At 41.7% G+C, this 17097-nt stretch overlaps 1 protein-coding gene across 2 annotated transcripts in view; it reads left to right on the forward strand.

Annotated features, from left to right (window-relative positions):
• SMG9 (SMG9 nonsense mediated mRNA decay factor) overlaps positions 1 to 17097 on the forward strand; it is a 684281-nt gene that overhangs the window by 289659 nt on the left and 377525 nt on the right. For both annotated transcript variants that reach the window (XM_044080557.1, XM_044080556.1), the window contains exon 9: positions 5754 to 5860. In XM_044080557.1, the coding sequence (XP_043936492.1) occupies positions 5754 to 5860 (107 nt within the window). The remainder of the gene's footprint in view (positions 1 to 5753; positions 5861 to 17097) is intronic.

A 17097-nucleotide genomic window follows, 5' to 3' on the forward strand; every position in this document is an offset into this window, starting at 1 on the left:
TTATCCAATATTACCTTATCCATTATTTTTCCACAACATAAAAGTAAAGTTAAGGGTCTGTATGACTCTGGGTTAGTCCTTCTCCCCTTTCCCTTAAAGACAGGTTTAGCAAGCACGTCTCCAGTCTTGAGGAATCTCCCCATATTTATATGACCTTGTCAATAATAGATATAATGGTACTGCAAGTTCTTGTGGAAGTGTTCTCCGGTCATTGTTACTAATTCTGTCTCCTCCCTGCACTTTGTTTGGATCCAGTTTGCGCAGTTGTTTTTCAATATAATCTAATCTGATTCCAGTATCTGGGGTTACCTGGATGTCACTAGGACAACATATCACCCCTTTTGTGGAGCCAAACTGTTTTGCATAAGATTTTGTAAATATATCTATAATCTGTGTCTGAGAATAAATTTTAGAATTTGCACAGTTTATCAATTTGTGTGTGTCTACTCCTTTCACACCTTTTGAATTTATAAAAAGGTTTCCTATTGTGCTGAATATCTTTATATAAATTTTCTTCAAATGTTTCTTGATCTTGTCTCACACTATGCTTAATCTGTTTGTCCAGCTTGTTTTTCAGTTTTCATAGTTCTAGTTTGAACTGTATTACATTTCTTATATTTTTGTCTGTCACCTTAAACAGATAACTGGTTCTTACGGAAATACATCACCCTGATGTTGTATGCCTAGATCCTGATGTTAAACTTTTTTTTTGCACTCAGTTTCTATTTCAAAATTTCCACATTTCAGCTGCAGTTTTTCCACTGAACATCTCACTTCAGTTTGTTTTACATAGTGACTGTTTTGCTTTCAAGCAGAGTTTCCTCCCTAACCCAATTCAAGTGCATCTTGGACAATTGGATGGGAAACCAGAAATTCATCCCTTTTTTGACATATTTGTCTCTAATGGACACGGGTAACCTGTAAGTGGTTCATCTCCCAAACCCCTTCTTACACTTACCAAGGATATCAGAACTTGTCAGAGATTCGGGATGCATTTCTAGGCTTAAAAAGGCCCTTGTGGTGTTTAGCCTAGTAAACACCTATGAAATTATGAAATTCTTCCCCCTGGTTACAGCATTGGTTAGAGCAGTCAGAGCACATAAAAAGGTGGAATAGCCTTCATTTTCCCTGTCAACTTGATAGTTTCCCCATACTCAAATACTGTACCAAAATTCTCCACAGCCGAAATCCTTATAACATTTCTAAAACTTAACTCATTTAAGAACATCTGCATAGTTGTTTTATACATCCGTCCTGAGCAGAATATTCCCATTCTAGAAAATATTCTAGCCTGGATATCTGAAACAATACCAAACAAAACCATTATCCTAGAGGGTGCTGGCAGACACTAAGTCACACCACCCAACAAACAGTATAAACCTCTGTGGCCTTACTCAGTTTATAAATACTCCTTTCAGATATAGCAAAAATAACATCCACCACTCCAACCTGGACCAGATACTAAACTCAAACCCTTCTAACTTTACATCCTCAGGCACACTCCCCAACTCCTTAAGTGACCACCTACCAACCTATACTCACAGGACTGTCACTCAATTCACAAAGCAACACAAGTTCAAAACTATGCAACCTACAAAAATTCAGCTAAGAGGTATTTAATGAATCTGTAAAAGCTGTAGATTGGTCCATCCTAAAAAGGCTTACCTCTAACGATGCAGTTGAACATTTCAACAGTACCTTCCTAAGCATTCTTAACTCCCTAGCCCCTCAGCAGACAAAAAGAATAAAAACTAATAATGCCTCGTGGCTCAGCAAATCATGTAAAACACTAATGAAAGACAGAAACAAAGCATAGGCTGCCTGGCTAAAGAATAAAAACAACACAAATCTTCAGTTATACAGAACTCCATAATCAAACAAAAAGACAAATATATTGCATGATAAAAAAATCATACTATTTCTACATTCAAGATAACCACAAAAACAACCCTATGAAATTCTGGTCCTTTGTAACATCACTACTCAACCTAAGAAATAATAAAAATCCCAATCCATACCCCAATATACCACCTCTTCAAACAGCCACCAAATGCAGTACATACTTTTAAGTTGAGTATGGACTTTAAAAAGTCTACCCAAACTCACTACCTCTGCCAGTACCCCCAATACTAACCTCTACATATGCCACACATTATACAGACACACAACCAACCTCTAACTCATAACCAAAAACCAAACCATACCCAGCTTACTTTTCAGCCCATCCCTTTATCTCAAGTAAAAAAAAAAAAAAACTACTGCAAAAACCTTACTCAGCCTCGGTAGACGACCTCTGATCAGAATACCTAAAGCTTGCCGCAGACGCAGTAGCATTCCCTGTTGGCATCTTAATAGATCCAGAGCAGAATCACATGTCCCTAACCTATGGAAAAGTTCACACATATCCATTTACATAACTCCACTGACATCACAAACTTTCGTCCTATTGCAGTCTTGTCTCCCCTCACTAAGATTCTAGAAAAATGTGTGCATATACAACTTCTCCACCATCTTACACAAAACAACCTACTTTCCACACACAACATGGCTTTAGACTTGCACACAGTACCCCAGTAGCCTTATTTATCTTTCATGGACTCTGTCAACAAAGCCTGTGACACTGTCAAACTAGTATCTGCAGTATTTCTAGATTTGTCAAAAGCATTTGATGTGGTATCTCATCCCAAACTCTTTAAAGATCTTTCCAGCACTGGTCTATCCTCCTCACTTCAGTGGTTTTCTAGCTACCTAGCTGACAGGTAGCAGGCAGTAAAATGGCAGGGCTCTATCTCCCCATATCGCATCACCCACACGGGTGTACCTCAAGGATCCATCCTTGGCCCATTACTAGTTAATGTCTCCATCAATAACTTGCATACATTCTCCTGTGAAGACACTCTAATCAAATATGCAGATGACTCCACTGTCTCATCTGTGTTTCAGACACATTAATTCACCTACAAGCTTTCTCTTCCATAGGGACATGGCTGTCCAGTACTGAACTCCTACTGAATCCCCCCCCCCACCAAAAAAAATGCTTCTTTTCACCCACAAACCAAATAGCTCCAACAAAGCAAAACAAAATCTTTTTCAACCAACAATACTGAAATTTAATTGGTTCAGCATACCAAATGACTGTGTCACAATTGACTGTAATCTCAAGTTTGACCTACACATACAAAATGGTAGGAAGAAAACCAGCAAAATCTAGGCATGCTATACAGGAATAAAATCTTCCTCATGGCAGCTACCAAAATTACCCTGGCCCAAACTGTTATATGGGGCCCCAATTCTAACTAATTTACAGACCTCCCTAAGAAATAAACTAGAAAATTGCTATGACAAAATAGCCAAATTTGCCAGAAATACAACCCCTCTGACTTATAACTGTAAAGGCCTACAATTCCCTAAGATGGCTTGAACTCACCCTTCACTTCCAATACGTACAAGTTATTACAGTATACAGAATCATCCACAACCCACTAGCTTGTCCTGCTCTTAGCTCGTTAATCAAGATTTATATCCCAAATAAACATCTCAGATCTGAAGACAAATATCTCCTCACAACTTATAAACAAAACTCCAGGCCTAAGCTGTTACTTCTGCTGTGGCAAAACTATGGAACTCCCTTCCATCAAAACTGCTATGAACGTGCACTCCTTCAAAACCTCTGTAAAAGAATACTTCAACAAAGCTTGGATTCACTCCTGTATGAGCCCAGGCTGAGGTACTCTTTTATACCTTTTTTTACATCTACTCTCTCTGTCCCCACTACTAACTTGCCCTACTCTCCCTTCCTCTACACATACTTCCATGGGGTTACACTCATACCTTTTCCACATCTATTTTCTCTCTTGCATAAATATCATGCCATACCAGATCTCTGTTTCTTTCCCATGTCTGTGTTTTTTTTATACCTTTTAGAAATCTTTAGGGTTTGTTCTTTATAGTTTTGCACTTCCTGTGTTGCTTCTTTTTCCAAATGGCCCAAAGTTTCTTACTCTTGTAATGTTTTTCATAGGTCTGTTGTGTTAGTGAACACAAATTTGCAGTTGAAACTTTTGACAGTTTTTCTTATGCCAGTATTTTTCTTTCCTCTAATTCCTGTCTCCCTCTTTTTGAATATCTTCTCTCTGAAAATTCTGAGCTTCTTGCAGAATAGGTAATACATTGTCTTCCTTATCCTCAGTAGTCCACTCTGTCATCTTATGTCTCTTTTTTGGCATGTCAGTTTTTGTGAACTACTACTTCCTTCAAAGGGGGGGGGGGCTTCCTCCACCTGAGCCTGGCCTAACTCCGTTGTAGGAATGTTTCAGTGTCTTAAAGAGTCTGCACTGTAATTTTTCCAGTCCTAGCTCCAATGCGCATACCGGGACTAGGCAATTATTTTTTTATTCTGGGACCTGTGCATGCAGCTGTCTTTCATTTTTGTATATGCTATATAAAATACAGTCTGTGTATCGGTGCCATCTTGGTAAGGTTCTCTAAAAACAAGATCCACCTTGTGAAAGTATTCACCAAGGCCTGGGGATGAATTCAGTTCCAGCAATATTACTCTCCTTTGATTGCTGATTTTTATCATCTCTCCATTCAAAGAAGACAGAAGGGGAGAAACAGTAAAACTGCAAACCTTGGAATGCCATCTGAACTCTAGGAATCTTGAAGGTTTTCACACTTTTAGTCTTACTCTTCCAGAAAGAGTGCCGAGTACCAGTGAATAGGATAAGTCTTGTTGAGTTTATTTTGAGACTGTTGCAGATGAAAGAGTTAACAGAATGAGAGCCTGTAATTGAAAACTTTCATTAAATAGTAAATGGTTTGATTATGTATTTTTTTGTAAACCTTTATCCTTCTTACAGTAGAATATTGCCCCTTGGATATATATTCTGGACAGGAAGACAGATTAATGTATTTGTGACTATGCTGCATAATGCACATAATTGCTGCTATCTCAATATTGGTAGCCTGGTAACATTGCAGTCCCAGTTAAAATGGTGAAAAGTCACATACAGCATGCTTAAGGGCTATGGAATGTGTGCTAGTGATACAGATGTATCGTTCATAGAGGTTTATATTGTTTTCCCAAGTGCTTAACAAGCTGTTCAGTGGGGTTGTGATGACTGTTACTTCACCCATAAATAGGTGAGAACTAAGAAACAGACACAAAACAATCATATGACATCCAGCTGTTTTGCTGAGAAAGGCAGTGTAGTATTTATTCTACCAAAAATTATTACCACCTGATAATACTCTTGTCTTCCCTGACTTGTACATTCACTTAACTGGATATTACTTTGGTGTCTATATCATGTTATTGAAAGTTTACTTAATCGAATCAATAAAGGTCGAACTTTATTGATTGATTAAGTAAAACATCGAATAACGTAAAAAAAAAAACTAAATGGTGTAGGCAGGGGGGCAAGCCCCCCTGTACCCTCCACACCCCCCCCCTACTTAATTATAACAACTCCGAGACCGCACTACGTTGAGGTAAACGGAAATCTCCCCTTACGGAGATTTCTGTTTACTTGCACGATGTTCTTCACTTTTGATATTGTTGTGCCGACAATATCAGACTCAATATTGTCAGCTTACGACAACGTGAAGTAGACCCATTACTTTGCTGCTTTTTTTTTGGTGAGGGGTTGCTGATTGCTGCATATTGACTTTTAATACGGACCATAGTAGGAAGTCACCATAAAGCTAAAAGTCTTAAATTTTGCTGTAGCTCATGTCTGGTTTCAATTTTACAGATTCCTGCAAACTGCAGAAATGTTGAAACCTTCTACACCTTCTCCAAGCCATGAGCATAGTGGTTCCTCGGGGTCTGATGAGGGAACAGAATACTACCCACATGTTGGTAAGGAATTGTTTGCACTTTAATGTAATCACTGTATTAAAACCCATTGCTCATCATTTTTCTTTCTTGACTGAATTTCCAGAATGTTTGTGGTTTTGAGGATGTGCTTTCTGTCTGCAGACATGCAGTCACGTTAAGCACTCGTGTGTAAAATGCTATGAAATAAAATCTTTTACTTGTTAAAATTTTGTTTTCAACAGAGTTGATTCAACAGCAGGCACTCCTTCATGTCCTGATTTTATTTATTTATATTTGTTTACTGGGGTGATTTGTTTAATTTTTGTGCTTGTAGGCAGTCCCCAGGTTACAGACATCCGAACAACCCATAGATACGAATGGGCTGCGCAATGTCGGAAGTAATGTGAAAAAAATGAAAATCATTAAAGTTGCCCAAATCTGTGTGTGTGAGAGAGAATGAGAGTGATATGTGAGGGAATGCAGGTATGAATGAGGAAGTGACTGTGTCTGAGATTGGAAAAGTAAGAGTGATGTGTGAGTGCAGGTATGAATGATGAAACTGTGTGTGAGAGAGAGAGTGAGAGCGAGGGAGCGATCCCTTGGCAGCAGTTGAGGTGGGTGGTTGCATAAGGGGAGGGTGTTAGTTATGGAGTAGATAAAGTAGTTGTGAGTGTGTGTCTGTAAGTGTGTGTCTGTCTGTGTGTCTGTCTGTGTGTGCTGATACCTTTAAACCTCAAATGCAAGAAATCTGGAGAGTCCTAAGTAAAAGTGGGACAAATGCCCAAAATGGGACAATTTTAATAAATATTGCTCTTACAAACTTAGAAAATTGATAGCATAACAGGTTTTGCATTAGCATGAATTTTCTGAGGGGTATGAATTCTGAAATTCAAATGTCTGTCATTATTTTCTATCTTCAGTCTTTAATGATTTGCCATTCCTTTTGCTAAACCACTGTTTTATGAAAAATGGACCAAAAATATGAAGCAAAAATCTGTACATTTGAGAAGTGTGTGTGTGTGTGTGTGTGTGTGTGTGTGTGTGTGTGTGTGTGTGTGTGTGTGTGTGTGTGTGTGTGTGTGTGAAAAAGTCCTCATAAACATTGAATTTAATAACAAGATGTCTTAAGCCAGCTTTATTGATAGGAAGTAAGGAAGCATCGCTATAGTAACACAGTATTTATTTTTTTAGTTTTTTTTTTGTTAGAAGTGTTTCTGAAGTGTTTTATATGCAAAGAAAAGTAAAATAAATGCTAGACTGAGGCAAACATTTGACTGACATTTAATAAGAACCATGTGTATGTGTTTCGACTTGCATGCAATTTTGATGTAAGAACAGACTAAAAAATGGATCTCGTCCTTAACCTGGGGACTGTTTGTATTTTATTGGTAGAGCAATTATCCGGATGAGCCTTTTTCAGGCTCAGCTCAGGAGTAAGATGCACTTGATTTTTGAGTCTCGTCCAAGTAGCAGTCACAGTTTCAAAAGTCATCAGGGTTTCAGTAAGTGCAGAATGTATGTATACAGGAAAAAAAGTGTGGAGCAAGAGAACAAATTTACATTAGTCATGTTGCCGGACAGTCTACTAGATAAGCTTTTGATTGCGCAAGTATGATACTTATTGGGTGAGGCATACTAGAGACTAGAAAATGAGATGAAACTGGGGCTAAGAAGGAAGTAAAGTAAATCAGTAAGAAGAGATGGGGAAGATAGTGAGTGAATTTGAAAACGGAAACTGGAACATAAAAGGGAAAGGATAAATTGATAAAGCAGACGAGGTAGAACATTTTTAAGGTGAGATGCAGTTATCTGAGGAGGTAGTTGACGTCTCTTGATTATTGTAGAAAGTAAACGCAGCTTGATAGCGCTGCTCTTGAAAATATTTGCATTACGCTTCTTTGAATGGGTATTTTGGAAAAGGAGTGTGAATTTGGGGTAGCTGGACATGAATTTAATCTGATTGGTTTCATCCTTTTGTTCCATTTCAGAAGTTATTCCATTGAAGCTCCCAAAGTTAGGGGTACTTGTTCCCTGTACTGGTGCATACTGTCACATTTGTGCTACATTAGAAAAGTGGACTTAGTCAGTAAACCTGCCATTCTTTTCTGTAGGTTACATGGCTGTGTTAGCAACTCCTGATGCTTCAGTGACGTTTCCACTTTCCGTGCCTAAAACTAAACATGGGTTTCCTTGTGACCAACATACGAGTACTGTCTGAAGCAGATCCTCTAAAAGTCCCCATGAGCAGAGTCTGGACTAAAGTATTCACATCTTCATGCTCCACTACAGAACCCCTGTATGTTTAGTTTATTGTATTTCCCAATTCAGAAAGTGCAGAAGTTTTGTTCAGGATGCCCATGGAAGAACACTTAGCTAATCCATGCCTTTTGCAGCTCTGGAGGGCAGGTCTGATAGTGATGATAGAAAACACTGGATCATAGTAATGTGTTTGCATACTGCTTAGAATTAGTGTAGTTTGACATCTGCTCACTATTTCTGCAATGTACTAAACATTATCACAAACAGTGTTTTATAAAAAGATACATCGGACAAGACCCCAGCAAACAAGCTTAAAAAAAATCAGTAGCCGATGCCAAGAGATCTTTCACTAAAAGCTAATATGAAACATTTCTACAGCTGTGTGATTTTTGTAGAATGACCTTGATTTCTGCCTCATATTTTTCCCATTCCTCATTAAATCTCTGATTTTTCTGGTAAACCACTGAAAATTACAGTTAATCAGTGCCAGACATTAGAACTTCATAGTTCAGAAAATTTGTGTTTGATACAAAACCTGTTCTACTAAATTTTAACATCTGTGATTTTTGCCCTGTCTGTCCTGAAATTTGTAGATGTTCATCATGTTTCACTGTTGCAGTCATTACAGTTGGGTTATCCTGCTGGCAGTCTACCCTCAGTCGGCCCGAATTCCAAAGTCTAGGTCTGGCGTCGGTTGCTGTCGCCTCTTCGTTGATGTCCGTGCGCCAGGGGTATAATACATGCAGCCAACGCCATTTTCTTCAGTCTTTCTTGCCGCGCGGCGCCCGAAGCAAAAGCAGGTTCGCAAGTGCCAGTCGGCCAAGTCCTGAGATTTTCAGAAACGAATTTCAGATCCGAAGTCTTCATTAAAGCTAAGTACCCCGTTGGGGAAAATTTTTTTTCTTGCTCCAGTCCGATGTCAGAAAAAGTTAATTGTATTTCTTGTGGGAAGCAAATACCTCATAAGGATTTTCATTCTTACTGTATTTCTTGCCTAGGCCCTGACCACGACATTGCTAGCTGTCGGTTTTGTGCTAGATTTCGGTACGATTTTGCCTTTCATTATTTTGGCCGAAGATTCAATTATATAATGCCGTTGGAACAGCCGATGACCGGAGTTTATAAAAGTACAAGGAAAAAGAAAAGGACAGGCATCCGAGGTCCAAAACAGACGACGAGCCTTCCGCTAGGCCTGTCGCCGGTTCTCAGTGAGGCGCTTTCGCAGCCCCTGACACCCACTACCTCAGAACCACAGGCCACTTCCGACTCCCACATGGAGCCAACTAGGCCTCTGGAAACTCAAGGTATTGGACACTCAGAAACTATTCCCTCAGATGGGTCCGGTGCCGCTGAGCAGGCATCGGCTTCTGAGGGTGTTTTCAGACCTACACAGTTATATGTAAAGCCAACCTCAGCTTCAAAGGCAAAGACTAAAGCAGCTCTAAAGACAAAGAAACAAGTACAGCATTCTCCTGGACAGACTTCCATGCCTAAAAAACAGATGCTTAAAATGGCCGAAGACCTAATTACTTTGATCAGGGGTTCCCATCCTCCTCCTGATAAGAGGCCTAGGCAAGAGATAGAATATGAATCTTCAGATCAGGTTTCCATTTCCTCTCATTCCTCCTCTGAACATGAATATTCCCTTCCTCCCTATGAGGATTCTGATGCTGAAGAATCCATCCCTTCAGCCTCTCCTCCTGAGGATTATTCTTTTGGGGAGACCCTGCATACTGTGTGGGAGCATTTCCATTGGGAGGCCAAGATTACTCTGAATCCAAGAAAAGACTCCGAGACTTCTTTTTATTACCCCAGCACAGACCCCTTGCTATTCCTCCTGTTTTAAACATTGTAGATGATGTTTTTACAGAGTCCGGTCTATCTCCCGACTCTTTACCACCAGCCCCTGTAAAGCCAGACAGATACTACAGGGTCCCGGATTCACATACATTTCTTTACAAAAACCCTGCTGCTGACCCAGAAACTATTTCTCAGGGTTCCAAGGGGGTCAAGGCTTCCACTGCAAAAAAAACCCTGTTCCCTCTGATAGGGATTCAAGGGCCCTGGACAGATGGGGAAAAAAGATTTATACTTCTGCTACCTTGGCTGTAAGAGCATTAAATTGTCAGTTTCATATGCTTAAATATCAGCAATATCTTATGTCACTGCTTAAACAGAAAATGTTGACAAATTCAGAATGTGCAGAAAACAAAGAAATGCAGGATTTATTGCATGCAGCTGAACAAGTGGGAAAGCATACTTTGCAATGTGGTTGTGATTCTCTAGAGGCCTCTTGCAGGGCCACAGTTACAGGTTCTGTCATTAGGAGGCATGCTTGGTTAAAAGAGCAGAATCTGCCTGATCATGTTAAAGCAAAACTATTAGATGCTGCATTACAACATGATACCTTGTTTGATGTTAAAGCAGAAGAAGTATTGAAGAAAATGGAGGACAAAGCTAAATCTATGCAAACAGTGAAGGATTTCTTACAGGTACAGCCTCCCAGATTTAGTAGGAACTGGCCTACAAAGAATTGGTCCTTTCCAGTGTCAGACAGGCCACAAAGAGGCAGATATAGACGTCCCAGATGCAGGTCACAGCCCCAAGGCTCATATAGGCCTAAGCAATGGGGTGCTTCTACCTCCAAAAGTGGAGAGGAAAAATTGCAGCCATACAGGAAACAGTCTCAGTGACTTTCCCCTACCAACACCAAGGACTTATCTTCTGACTGCTCCTTTGGGGGGAAAACTAGCACTTTTCTCACAAAATTGGCACAGGATCACCCAGGACAAATGGGTCTTAAATATCGTATCTCAAGGCTACAGGTTCCACTTTCACACCCTGCCAAGGCCAAACGGTATGCCAAACCTGCCATGCAATCAATGGGCTGAGGCACAAAAACAAGTTTTATCCCTCATGGACATGAAAGCCATTCAACAAGTACCACAGCAAGAGCAGGGAACAGGATTTTACTCAAGGCTATTCTTGGTACCCAGAAAGGGCAAAACCTGGAGACTAATACTGGACCTGTCTATCCTAAACACATTCCTGGATATTCCAGAATTCAAAATGTTAACTCTGCAGCAGCTTCTGCCCATGCTGGGCATGAAGGCTTGGCTTGTGACTTTAGACCTAAAAGAGGCATACCTGCATGTCCCAATCAGACAATCATGCAGAAGATACCTCAGATTTATGGCTGGCTCAATGCACTACCAATTCTCTGCACTGCCCTTTGGCTTATCTACTGCGCCCAAGGTCTTCACAAAATGCCTGGCACCAGGGATTGCATTTTGCAGACAAAGAGGAATACAAATATATCCATACTTGGACGACTGCCTTATTCAAGCAGAGAACAAGGACACTCTACTACAGCATCTGGTGTTTGTAAAAAGGTTACTAACAGGTCTAGGGTACACAGTAAATGAAAAGAAATCAAAACTCGTACACCCTCTCAAGAGATAATATTCCTGGGTGCAAGCTTAAATACACCTGCCCAGATGCTTATCTCACGCCAGACAAACAGACAGCTGACTACTTATTTCAAAATGTTGGCAACAAAGTCCCAGTTATCTGCAAGAAAAATTCTGCAGGCTTTGGGCTTCATGGCATCCTGCATTCTAATAATTCCATATGCAAGACTGCATATAAGGAAACTTCAGTGGTATCTAAAAAGTGTTTGGACTCAACATTGCAACAGCCTGGATAAAATAATTACCCTCATTCACTGCCTGCAACAGGAGTTTCGATGGTGAGCAAAAGCCTGTCACCTCAACACGGGACAGCCATTCACCATACCCACAGCCAGGCAGACATTGAAAACAGATGCATCAGATTATGCCTGCTGGGCCCATATGGCAGGAAGATGTATTCAGGGCACATGGTCCACAAGTCAAATGCATCTACATATCAGTCAAAAAGAGATGCCAGCTGTACAGAATGCCCTGACAGCTTTCAGGGATCTACTTCATCCAGGACAACTACTGATAAAGATGGACAATACTACAGTCATGTGGTACATAAACAAGCATGGGGGCACACATTCCTGCCCTCTCTGCAGACTAGCCATGAACTTGTGGGACACAGCATTGATTTATCAAGTACCTCTGCAAGCACAATTCCTGCCAGGAAGGATAAATACTCTGGAAGACGAACTAAACAGAAACCTAATGGATCCCCACAAGTGGAAATTGGATCCACAAATATTCAGCGTGATAACAAAGAACTGGGGATGCCCGGACATAGACCTATTTGCCTCCCCTCACAACTACCAACTACAGGATTTCTGCACAAGGACTTATCACAAGCAAGCATGGAAAGTGGATGTTCTATCTTTCAACTGGAAAAACCTGACAGTATATGCCTTTTCTCCTCTGCCTCTCCTTCTCAAGGTACTCCTCAAGGTCAGACTAGAAAAGCCAAAAATGATACTGATTGCCCCAGACTGGCCCCGCCAGCACTGGTACCCAATCCTAAAGAGCTTGTCTCAGTCCAGCTTGGACATTACCTCAAATTCCTCACTTACTGACCCAACAAGACAGTCAGATACTGCACAGCCAACTCAGGGCCTTAAACCTGGCAGCATGTTTGATACTGTAGCCATTCAAGACACACCTCTCTCAAAAGCAATGATGGATGTTATTCTGAAGGCCAGGAGGCCTAGCACCAGAAAATCTTATGCAGAAAAATGGAAGAGATTCTGTGCCTGGAATCAGGCACAAGGCATTGGCACGATTGTTCCAAATATTCCTCAGATTTTGCAATACTTAACTGAGATGCTGGATAAAGGCCTTTCCTTTTCATCAATTAAAATTCATGCCTTTGCCATTTCTGCTCATTACAATACAAATCCACCTATTTTTTCGCATCCATTACTAAAGCAGTACCTCAGAGGGGCCAAAAACATAAGACCTCCAAGGAGTGCCCCAATACCTGCATGGGACCTCAACTATGTCTTGGAAAAACTCGCACTGCCTCCATTTGAGCCAGCCTCTGCAGCTGATATAAAATTCTTATCTTGGAAAACAGCTCTGCTCCTAGCAATAACCTCCGCTAGACGAGTCTCAGAGTTACAGGCACTCATGGCTGTGGAACCTTTTATTATTTTCCATCATGACAGGGTTTCTCTGAGGACAAACCTTGCATTTATGCCTAAGGTAGTGTTCAGTGTGGCCCTTAACCAAACAATTAATTTGCCTACCTTTTACCCAAACCCACAGAATAAGGGAGAGAGACTTCTGCATTCTTTGGACATTCACAGACAGCTGTGCTTCTACTTGGACAGAACCAAAGCTTTCAGAAAGACTGAACAACTTCTAGTGGCATATGCTGCAGGATCACAAGGAAAGCCCATCTCAAAACAGATTATTTCAAAGTGGATAGGCCACTGCATTCGTTTCTGCTATTCTTAGTATGGCAAATTAGTACCTACGGGTATTGGGCCACATTCAACCAGAGCAGCAGCCACTTCAGCAGCCTTCCTGAGAGGAGTACCAACCAAAGACATCTTAGAGGCTGCAACTTGGAGTTCGGTGCATACATTTACAAAGCACTACCACTTACCTATCTACTCAAAATCCAGGGCAGGCTTTGCCACTGCAGTTCTACAGGGCCTGATAGCCTCTCCTAATCCTATTTAGCACCAGCCTCCGAACCTTAGCTTTGGGATTCAACCCAATTGTAATGACTGCAACAGTGAAACACGATGAACATAGTACAGTTGTGTACCTACCATAAATGTAGATGTTCGAGTGTATTCACTGTTGCAGTCCAGGTTACCCTCCCACCATCCCCCTTTTTCTTTGCTGGGACTTGTCTCTACTTCTCTATTCTATACAACCTATGTGGTGTGTTTGCTTGTAGATGAAGGAAAAGTTGTTTTTTCTGTATGCATGCTTATTGGCATAATTTAGCCTACTTTTTTAGGGGCACCTGACATCTGGGACAAGAAAAACTGAAGAAAATGGCTTCGGCTGCATCTTTTATACCCCTGGCGCACTAACGTCAGGGAAGAGGCGACAGCAACCGACGCCGGACCTAGACTTTGGAGTTCGGAGTAGCCTGCCAGCAGGATAACCCAATTGTAATGACTGCAACAGTGAATACACTCTAACATCTACATTTATGGTAGGTACACAACTGTACTTTTTCTGATAAGTAACTGAGGCTTACAGCATGACTGACTGTAATAACATACATTATAATTTCATACTACTAAATGTTTGTAAAATGTATTTTGAAGTTCTTAAAGCTTCACAAGTGTTATTGTGTTGGTAGCGATGTAGGCAACACTGGCATCTTCATTCGTGAATACGATTTATGCGGGATCCAGTGTTCTCCACTATCATCGGTCTGGCGTGCTCCTATTATTCTTTTTCCCTTCCTCAAAGGCTCTACTGCATGTCAAGGCAAGGGAAAAAAGGATGTTCATCGTGCATACAGCTGCAGTAATCACAGATGGGTTTTGTGCCGTCAGGCGGTCCCTCGGTCGGCCGAATTCCAAAGTCTTGGTCCGGCGTCGGTTGTCGTCGCTTTCTCTTCTGACGTCAGCGAGGCCAGAGTATATAAGACACAGCCGACGCCATGTTCTTCAGTCTTTTTTGCCTCGCGGTGCCCAAAGCAGAAGCAGTTCGCAAGTGCTGGTCGGCCAGCTCCTGAATTACGAAAATTTTGGAAACCGAAGTCTTCATTAAAGCTAAGTACCCCGTTGGGGAAACTTTTCTTGCCTCGGACCGATGTCAGAAAAAATTAATAATTGTATTTCTTGTGGGAAGCAAATACCGCATAAGGATTTCCATTCCCTCTGCATACCTTGCTTAGGCCCAGACCACGACGTCTCGGGCTGTCGCTTTTGCGCTACCTTCAATAAACGCACTATTATGCGTCGGGCGGAGTTCGCCCAACACTATTTCGGTAAAGCTTTTGATTATAAAATGTCGTCGGACACTCCGACTACCGTTTTGTCCAAAAAACGCAAGGAAAAGGACCGACACGCGAGGCCCGCAGTCCCCGCCGACACCACGCCAAAACAGGCTACACGTGGTCCGGTTCTCAGCGAGACGCCTTTGCAGTCCCTGACTACCGACGACACTCCTTTGGCGGTGTCCTTTGTACCCGAGACCGCTGGGACCTCGGCCCTTTCCCAGACTACAACCACCGAAGCCTTTGCTAATGTTGAGCCTACTAATGTGGACAGGTCCACTTCCACCCATGGTGTCTTCAGACCCTCATCTTCTTTTTCCATTAAGGCCTTTACTAAATCCAAAACAGCCAGGCACCCCAAAAGGCCTGTTGCACAGGGCCCATCTCCAGGTCCCATGCCTAAAAAACAGATGCTTAAAATGGCTGAGGATTTAATTTCTCTTATCAGAGGTTCTCAACCCCCTCCAGACAAGAGACCCAGAGTGGAGGAAGATTCTCCCTCTTCTGATCAGGGATCCATTTTATCAGAACATTCTGATGCAGAGGAACACTCTTACTCCCCTTTTGAGGATTCGGATGCAGAACAGTCCATCCCTTCTGTATCTCCTCCTGAGGATTTTTCCTTTGGGGAAACCTTGCACACCTTGAGGGAACACTTCCATTGGGAAGGCCAAGACTTTTCAGATTCTAAGAAAAGGCTTAGGGAATTTCTTTTGTTACCTCAACACAGATCTCTGGCGATAACCCCTGTTTTGGACATACTTGATGATGTTTATTCGGAGGCTTGCCTTAGCCCGGATTCTCTGCCTCCTGCACCAGTCAAACCTGATAGGTATTACAGAGTACCCATCTCTCACCAATTTCTCTTCAAAAGTCATAATGCTGACCCTGAAACCATTTCACAAGGCCCCAATGGATTGAAGGCCTCCACTGCCAAGAATCCACTTCAGCAGAAAGGGAGTCAAGGTCTTTAGAAAGGTGGGGTAAAAAGGTATATACCTCGGCCACCCTAGCCATGAGGGCCTTAAATTGTCAGTTTCATATGCTTAAATATCAACAGTTCCTGTTATCACAATTAAGGAATAAAATGTCTCAACCTGAACAACCAGATTTAAAGGAGTTACAGGATATGATGCATAGTGCAGAACAAGTGGGTAAACACACTTTACAATGTGGTTATGATGCACTAGAGGCTTCAAGTAGAGCGGCTGCTACAGGATCAGTCATTCGCAGACATGCCTGGCTTAGAGAACAAAACTTGCCTGATCATGTCAAAGCTAAACTTCTAGATGCTCCTTTACAAAGGGATGTGCTGTTTGGTACTAATGCTGAGGAGATACTACGGAAAATGGAAGAAAAGCCAAATCTATGCAAACTGTCAAAGCCTTTTACAGGTCCAACCACCACGCTTTTAGCAGATATTGGCCTTGAAAAAACTGGTCCTTTCCAGCCACTGACAAGCCCCAAAGAGGTAGAAACAGACGCACAAGGGGCAGAGGGCAATCACAAGGATCATATAGAGGACGACAATGGCAAACTCCAGCACCAAGAGATGGCGAGGACAGTGCACAACAATACAGGAAGCAAACCCAATGACTCCCTCATTTTCATGCCAAGCACGTCCCAGCTGGCAGCACCTTTGGGAGGAAAGCTAGCATTATTTGCAGCCAATTGGCATATTGTCACAACAGACAAATGGATCCTGGACATTATAAACAGAGGCTACAAATTTCATTTTCTCACACTTCCAAAAATGAGAGGCATGCCAAACCTGCCACAGAATCAAAGGGCAGAGGCACAACTACAAATTTCAAAGCTCATAAGCATGAGAGCTATTCAAGAGGTACCTACTCACGAACAAGGTCAAGGTTTTTATTCAAGGCTTTTTCTGGTACCAAGGAAAGGAACCGACTGGAGACCCATTTTGGACTTATCCATCCTAAACACATTTCTACTGCACCAAAATTCAAGATGCTCACATTACAGCAACTTCTTCCCATGCTGGGCAAGGAGTTTTGGCTGGTAACATTGGACCTCAAGGAGGCATACCTGCATGTCCCAGTCAGACAAAGCTGCAGAAGATACCTCAGATTTCTTGCAGG

This window comes from Protopterus annectens, chromosome 8.part0 (genome assembly GCF_019279795.1).
Source record: "Protopterus annectens isolate FY-2018-M chromosome 8.part0, PAN1.0, whole genome shotgun sequence".
NCBI classification, from domain to species: Eukaryota; Metazoa; Chordata; order Ceratodontiformes; family Protopteridae; genus Protopterus; species Protopterus annectens.